Here is an 8,687-nt window from a genome sequence, read left to right on the forward strand (position 1 = left end):
AGAGACACTTGTACAACCATGTTTGTTGCTGCTCTTTTCACAATATCTAAGAGATGGGAGCAACCTAAGTGTCCCTTAACTGATGAGTGCTTAACAAAAATGTGGTGTATTTACACAATGGAGTTCTATTCAACAGTAAAGAAACATGAAATAATGAAATTTTCATGTAAATGAATGGATCTAAAAACTGTTATATTAAGTGAAGTAACACAGACTCAGAAAAACAACATATGTTCTCCCACAAATGTGGATCCTAGCACCAAATCCTTCTATATGAGTATGTATAATATAACTACAAGAACCAGGATAATGAAAAGGAGCCATGGAGGTAAAGGGAAATAAAGAACCTGAGAGGGAACAGTAGGAGACAGGTGTTATTAAGGGAAATATGGGTTAAAAAATGGGGTTATTTAAATGGAAGGGGGGAGGGAGAGTTATACAAGGAACCTTGGGGATAAAGGGAAAGAAGGAGCTCAAGACAGGTGGGACCATAGGAGAAGGGTATTATTAAGGGAGAAATAGGGAAAATGGGGGCACTTTAAGTGGGGAAACCATGGTGGAAGGCTTAGACAGTGAGAGAGATAAATAATGCCTAGCTAGTTTTAAAAAACCAGAGGAAACCATATTAGTCCAACAAATTATACACACAACTAGTTCAAGGAACAAAATATATGTCTAGTCAAGGTTTATCTGAGAATGTTTAGTTTTTGTCCAAGCTTTATCTACATAGCACAGGGTAATTAAAAGTGCCAGACTGGTGGAACTAACGTTCTTGGACATTTAACAGCCATACTTTGAGGTCTATACTAATCTGGTCAGAGGGACTTAGGGGATAGTTGTTGCTCCTTGCCCTCCTAGGTCGACTAGTTCCAGGGGACTATGGTGCATCTCTCAAAATGTTCTGTATCTATGGTGAGTCACCTGTCCTCTTGTTCAGGGAGGCCATGGAGACCCCACGAGATGGACTTGAACCAGTGTCCAGTTTACAAATAGGAGGGTCAGCACAGAGGAAACCTTTCCTCCATGCTTCCAAATGAAGCCATCCATGGTCAAGCAGGACTTTTGACTTATCTTCACATATATGGAACTGGTGAAAAAAAAAAAAAAAAAAGAGCCAGGGGCTCCTCCCAACCCCATGTGACCCCTGAGGAACAGATCCTCAAATGACCTTAAGAGTAAAAATAAGTTGGTTTATTTGGGCCAACTGTATGGTCTTAAACACCCAAAAGGAAAGTATAATCAAAGATTAAAGTGATCAGTATATTTCTTTAAGAGTCCATGTGTATAGCTAAAGGCTACATGACAAGAAACAATGTCAAACAAGAGATACCTTCCTTTGAGCTGTTGTCCAGGGTGGCCCAAGAGACTCCCAGACAGTAACCTAGCATAGAACTGGGAAAATGAACAACAGACCCCAATCTTATCTAAAGGAATGTTGGCAACTGATTGCTGCTAGATGAGGAAGAGCTGATCTTCCTAAAACAAGGGACTCTAGATAGGCTGACTAGACTCAGCAGATGGACTTGCACTGGAAACAGCTGGGGGCACCGACAACACAGTGGGCAGTAACAGGGATGACAGAGTATATGGGCTCCAGTGGGGTGGGGAGACTATAAGAGGGTGCCATTTTGGGATGCAGGTATAAAGATGAATAAGATTGTTTGGGATGTTCTGTATGAAATACACAAAAAAATAAAATAAAAAAATTTTGAAAAGATAATGTATGGCTATTCATTTGGAAGTAGCACAAGGAGTGTTCTGGAGCTCCCCCTTCAGAGGCTTGACAGGTTTCAAGGACTGCCCAGGAACAGTAGATTATTTCCCAGAGGCCTGGAAGAAAGATCACTTTTAGCTCCACATAAATCAGGCCTGGTTTACTCTGTGGTATCAAACAACAGTGTTACCCCAAGTTCTCTCTCGCTACTCCATAATAATTCTTTTTTTCCCAGGAGCCCCTTGCCTCCTCCCTGCTCAAAGAGCTCTTGAACCTTCCACCCAGAGACTACTCTCCCCCACCAGAGTGATTGAAGACTGGGTCCTCTTAGCAATAAGACATGTCTGAACTATAAACATATAATTACTTAAGTGCAGTGATTGGGGAGGAACAGCACCATCACCAGCATCTTTAGTCAACCATGGGATATTTATTGAGCACGTGTGAACACCACTCTGAATGCTACAGGCCATACTTAGAAGCAGGCAGAAGTCTCTGGCTCAGGATGCTTATAGTCTAGTCTGGAAGAACAGAAGGAAAGATAAGGATCAAAGGCCACAGCCTCAGCCACTGCTTATTCAGAGAGAGGGTGGGTGACATCTGATAAGCTGGAGGGGTAGCTCAGAAGGTCTAAGTCTTGCCATCTAGGATGATTTCCACAGACTGAGAGGGTGTGGTGGAAGTGGCAAAAGCCAACTTTCTGGAAGGAGTGGGAAAGGCTGAGACAGCTGAACCATTCATCTGGTGGGTATAAGGAGTGAAGGCCTGGAATTGGGGTGTAGAGCTCTAAGGGATCAGGTTATTGAACTTGCTTGAAATGGCATCCCAGACCACAGGCTTATGCAATGTGGAAGGTCGTGAACTTCAGGCCCCTAATCCTTCGCTGAGGCCCAAGGTGAGAGGTCCAGCTTTTCAATGACAGAGCAATCCACAAAACCATGGGGGTAGCTGTTGGCCTGGAATGGGTTTAGTGGGACCTTGGTGATGCGGGTATTGTCACAGACAAGGCGTGAAAAGGACATCTTCTGCAGAGAGTCCCGTTGCTTCTCCGTGAAGACCCCAGGGTTCTCCCACCAGAACCTACAGAGAGAGAGCAGGGTCACTCCACACCGTCCAGCCGCTAGCCCTTTCCCACACTGCCAAAGGAGGCCACTGGGATCATGGACAAACCCCACCCTTGGAGTCAGACCTCACAAAAGACGTTGGAAACTCCACCGAGAAGAATGCTCCCCCTGCCATCAAGAATAGTTTTACTTGCCTGTCTCCATCTCGGATCCGCTGGAACTGCTGGCCCAGAAGGCAGGCCAGGAGATGCCCCACCCGGCCCCTGTGTATGAGGGGTTCAGCAATAGCTCCGATCCAGATGTCGATGTTTTCAGCAGTTCCATAGAGACCCAGCAGCTTCTTGGCAAGCACCTCATTCCCCAGCACAGCACTCAGCTCGTCTAGTGTCCTTGGCTGTGAGAGGCCACAGAAACCTCTCCAGGAGTTGTACCCTAGGGCAAGGAAGCTAAAGCTGTCTCATCCTAAGGCCTCCCTGCTTGTGTTTCCCTGCTTGGGGACATACCCACTCCACCTCCAGAAGTCCTAGAAGGTTTGGGTTCAGAGCTTTTGTAAATCACTGGTACTGTCAGTATTAGGGGAGTGTTAACAACTTTCCTGGGATTTATTATGGGCCCAGGCACTATTCTAAGCACTTTACAATCAGGCAAATGGAAGAATAGAAATACTGAACAGCTTGACTAAAGTCCAGTAACCAGCATTATCGTTAATATTGATTGTTAGTATAACAGGATCTAGAATCACCTAGGAGACAAATCTCTAGACGTGCCTAAGAGGGAGCTTCTAGATTAGGCTTATTATGGTGGGAAGAACCACCCTGAATGTAAGCCTTACTATCCCATAGACTGAATAAAAAAAATAGAAAATATGGGGCTGGAGAGATGGCTTAGCAGTTAAAAGCACTGGCTGCTTTTGCAGAGGATACAGGCTCGATTCCGAGCACCCAAATGGCAGCTGACAACTGTCTGTAACTCCAGTTCCAGGGGATCTAACGCTCTCTTCTGACTCTGAGGCATTGCATGACATGGCACACTTACACACATGCAGGCAACATACTCCTACACATAAAATAAAAATAATAAATAAAATTTTTTTTAAATAGAAAAAAAGGTGCACCAGTAATTCTCTCTCTGCTTCCTCACTGGATTCAATGTGAGCAGCTCCCACATGCTCCTGCCACCATGCTGGACTGTACCCTCAAACTTCCTCAGGATGTTCTTGTCAGGTTGTACCACAGCAAAGAGAAAGTAACTAATACAACGAGCAAACAGCACAGTTGGGATTTGAACTTGGGCAGTCTGGCTCTTAATTACAAAGAATTACTTTTCGTGGGTACAAAGGAAAGCTCCAAGAGCCGTGGGTTCTTCTCCATTCTCCCCTCCCTTCCTCCTCTCCCCCTTTCTTTTTCTCTCTGACAAGATTTCTCTATGAGCTCTGGCTGACTTTTAACTAACAATCTTCTTGCCCCAGCCTCTCAAGTGCTGGGATTATAGGCCTGTGCCACCACACCTGGCTCTTTCATTCTTTCTTAATCTTTTCCGGACTTTTAAACTAGTTTAATGAATTGGTTGTTGATCTCTTTTTTTCTCTAAGGAAATAAGACAACACCAGGTATGTGATCATGTCTGCATTAGGAATATTTCATGGATAGGTAAGTGGGTTTAAAAAATGGGCTTGCAGCCCAGCGTGGTGGCACACGCCTTTAGTCCCAGAACTTGGGAGGCAGAGACAGGCAGATCTCTGTGAGTTCAAGGCCAGCCTGGTCTACATAGTGAGTTCCAGGACAGCTGGGGCTACAGGGAGACCCTGTCTCAAAAAGACCAAAAGGAAAAAAAAATAAAGAACCCCAGGTTCAGATGGATCCACAACAGAATTCTACCAAACATTTAAAGAAAAACTACAACTGGTGCTTCTCAAACTCTTCCACAAAATAGAAATAAAAGGACACCTTTAAGTTCTTTGTGAACTTTATCTGGCTGTCTCAAAAAAACAAAAGGAAAAAAAAATGGGCTTGCTTCTAGTTTCAGGATTGATAAGTTGCTCCCAGTTCCAGAGAAAAGTATCCAGGAGCCCCAGAAGGTAGTCAAAAAGTTCTCTGAACCAGGCCAGACCCTAGACCCACTCACCAGGTTGCCCATGGTCCCGGCTCCGCTGTATGTTGATGGCAGCCAGGTCAAAGCCATGGATGGTATGATTTGGCTGGAACAGCTTGTTGCGCAGTTCCCCTGTCATCATTTTATTCTGTCTCATCAACTTGGCTTTTTTGGCTAGCAGTCCTCGCACCAGAGGATCAATTCCACCTGCAGAGAGAGACCGAAAGGCCAGACTTAGTGAGGGACAGGGTGATGGCATCTTCTATGCCAGCAACGTCTTGCCCCAGATGTCTTCTTCCAGTTGGAAGTGGGGTCCACTGAACATCTCTGGCTAGAGGCAGGACGAGAAAAGCACAGTGCAGTAGGCCCTGTGTGCCAGGAAAAGGGGAGTCCAGGCTGCCCTTTCTGGGATGGCAGAAAGGGGCACTCATGGGCCGGTGGATGGATATCAAGAAGGTTTTCAAGTTCCAGTTCATGGAGTCAGCCCCTTCTCTTCAGGACATTTCCTCAAGGAAGAGTGCAGCTGGGAAGAGGGACCATAAATCTTCAGGAAATGGCCCTGACTCATCAGTCCTAGAGGAAAGTCAGTTTCAACTAAGGAATAAAGCTGCATCCAATTTCTGACACCTCCTGGCAGTAGAAGGCTCTAGAAAAGAGCAGAAAAGATCTACCAACCCCACAAATTCTGTCTTCAAAGTTGAGAGGAGACAAGGGGAGGGGAAAAGATAGGAGAATTCCAGGCGCTTGGGAAGCCAGAAGCAGGAAATAAATAATAATAATTATTATTTAGCAATCACTTCCAGGTGTTCAGAACCACAGCGTGGTGTGCCACATATCTATCACATTTCATTTTTAATATCCTTATGAGATGGGTACGATTATTGCTCTCATTTCACTGATGGGGAAATTCAGGCTCAGTGAGATGAACTTCCTTGCCCAAGGTCACACGGGAAGTGCAGAGATCGTGACTCCCCAGTCAGGTATCCTTATAAGCAGGTTGCAGAGTGGGAGGGCCCGGGTGAGAGCACTTTCCCAAAAAGACTTACCATCTTTGACTATCCTCCAGGTGTTGAAGAAAAGGGTATGCAGGGGGAGTTCTGGTTCTGAACCCCATGGCTGATAATTCTCATCCAGGCGAGACACAGTGGAGGGGATCTCCAAGTGGCCAAAGCGGAAAGCAAAGGTAAAGACATTGGAAATTCGAGGGTCTACAGATTCATTGTAGCCTTGGTATGGGGGTATCCACTTCTCCATCTCATCACCCAGCACAATGGGTAGGTAGTCCCTAAAGGTGATAATCTAAAGGGAGAAACAAGATATGAGGAAAGGACATGAGAAGGCTGAAGCCCTTGCTGAGGGAGGCTGGAGAGGTACTGCTGTCAAATGGATAGTGTTTGTACCCACTTTCCATTCCTATGACCATGGCAGACATTGCTAATCAATCACGGTATTCTTTCTGTTATTTCCTTTTTGGGGGGGTGTCTTTTTGAGACAAGGTAGACCAGGCTGGCTTGAACTCACAGAGATCTGCCTGCTTCTGTCTCCCAAGTATTGGGATTAAAGGCGTGCGCCACCATGCCCAGCCTTTCTTTCTGCTATTTCTCATGATATCTTCACATAGGCTATATTAATTGGTCATTTCAGTTGGGCATTTGAGGTATGCTCTCTGCTCTAAGCAGCAAGATTTCTGGCTTTAATTTTTTTTATGTAGATATAGGTCATCTTAGTAATTAAAAATAAGTACATGGAGCTTCTGGTTTTAGAACAAGGTGATATAGTTTTATTTTTCTTTCTCCTCTCTATTCACTATAACTAAACATCCTGGAAATTGTTCAACAGGAAATGATGAAAGGACTCTGAGCCAAGTATCTGATGCATGTCTATAATCCCAGCACTCCAGAGGCTGAGGCAGGAGGTTTGCAAATTTGAGGCCAGCCTGGGCTACATACTGAGACTCTATTTCAAAGAAACAATGCTTAAACAACAACAAAGAAGTGGATGTGGTGATACACACCTGTAATCCCAGTATTGAGAAGGTGGAGGCAGGAGGATCAGTGCAATGTCAGTTTTGTCTATATAGTGAGTTTGAGGTCAACATAAGCAACAGGAGACCTAGCCTCAAAACAATAACAGCAAACAATAACACATACACACAGAAAAGAAAAAGCAGAGCAAACAAAACCCCCAGAAAGAAAAATAAAACTTGGGGGCTGGAGAGCTAGCTGGAGAGCACTTGCTGCCCTTCCAGAGGACCCAAGTTCTGTTCCTAGCACCCATGTCACAACCACCTGTAACTCCAGCTCCAGGGGATCTGACACCCTCTTTTGGTCTCTGAGAGCAACTGCACACACATGGCATACCCACACATGATGCATAAATTTAAAAAAAATAAACATCCTGAGAGCTAGAAAGAGAACATGACTGGTCTAAGGACCTCCGAACTTGAGGAATGACAGACAATGCAGCGAGTTCTACACAGCCCCAGATTGGACTGGGTACAGGAAAGACTGGCAGGTTGGGCCTCCAGCAAAAATAGTCAAAAGAATCCAAGAAAAGCCTGCTTGCCTCTTTCCAAAGACCCAGAGCCAGGGAAATTCAGCACAGACTGGCAGAGAGCCCTGATCCCTGCTTTACACCTCAAGCCCTCATGAAGCCCTAGCCCCCTGATCTGCTCCTCAGTCCAGACTGGACAGTCTGATCAGCCTGCCAAGGGGGAAGCCGTGGAGCTCTGTGTCTGTTTGCTCCCCACCAAGGAGACCCAGGCACCGTGACTTCTGCTTCTATAAAAGGTTGCTTAGCAACAGCAGGCAGCCAGAAAAAACTTGGGTGCCCTGAAGACAGCACCAGCAGGGACTGAGTGGGAAGCTCAGAAGCCCTGGAAGAATGAAGTGGACCAGAGCAGCATTGGAAAGGCTCAGGGAACTCAGCTGTTGCTGAAACTAAAACAAAAGCAATGCAGAACCTACACGCTAAACCCAACTGGGCAACTCCATGCTAGAATAGAAGATTGAAATAGGAACACCATCACCAGGATGTTTAAGATAGTGTTGAAAATCATTCATAATACTGAGGACCAGGAAAGCCACATTTTGAGAAAAGACTCTCAACTGATGGAATTAGCTCATGAGAATTTTATTTAGGGCTAGGGAGATAACTCAGTCAGTAACCTGCTTGCCTTACAAAGACCTGAGTTCGATTCCTAGAGTCCATGTAAAAAAGCTGGGTGTGTACTTGTAACCCTAGAGCTGGGGAGGTAGTGACAGGTGGATGGAACCCTGGGGCTTTTTAGCCAGCCAGCCTAGCCTACTTGGTAAGTTCAAAGCCAATGACTCCATCTCAAAATAAGATCAATGGGTTTCCTGAGGAATGACACCTGAGGTTGTCCCCTGATCTCCACATCCACGTGCATATATATATATACACACACCTCTACACGTGAATTCTTCCACACAAAACACATACAAACACACAAAGATTTTCTGTTTATTGCAGTGCTGCAGCTTGAGCTCAGGGGTTTATGTGTGCTAGGCAATCACTCTACCACCCCTAGCCTTACAGGTGATAGACTTTAAAGTTGCCATTTTAAAAATTGCACAGTAAAGCTGAGCGTGATGCTGCACACCTTTAATCTCAGCATTCAGGAGACAGAGGCAGGTGGATATCTGTGAGAACAAGGCCAACCTGGTCTACATAGCAAGCTCTAGGCCGGCTGGGGCTATGGGGAGACCCTGTCTCAAAAAACAAAACAAAACAACCACAACAAAAAGTCCACAGTAATCAATTACAGATTTTCCTGAAACAAGTGAAAAAAAAAAAAA

The 8,687-nt window shown here is 45.2% G+C and overlaps 1 protein-coding gene across 1 annotated transcript in view; it reads right to left on the minus strand.

Moving 5' to 3' along the window:
* Positions 1–2,124: 2,124 nt before the first annotated feature.
* Lpo (lactoperoxidase) overlaps positions 2,125–8,687 on the minus strand; it is a 28,874-nt gene continuing 22,311 nt past the window's right edge. The window contains exons 10-13 of the mRNA XM_008842704.3: positions 5,916–6,168; positions 4,903–5,076; positions 2,973–3,210; positions 2,125–2,794 (exon numbers count right to left, since the gene is read on the minus strand). Of these exons, the coding sequence (XP_008840926.1) occupies positions 2,587–2,794; positions 2,973–3,210; positions 4,903–5,076; positions 5,916–6,168 (873 nt within the window). The 3' untranslated portion in view covers positions 2,125–2,586. The remainder of the gene's footprint in view (positions 2,795–2,972; positions 3,211–4,902; positions 5,077–5,915; positions 6,169–8,687) is intronic.

Source organism: Nannospalax galili, unplaced genomic scaffold (genome assembly GCF_000622305.1).
Source record: "Nannospalax galili isolate Female #2095 unplaced genomic scaffold, S.galili_v1.0 scaffold879, whole genome shotgun sequence".
Classification (NCBI taxonomy): Eukaryota; Metazoa; Chordata; class Mammalia; order Rodentia; family Spalacidae; genus Nannospalax; species Nannospalax galili.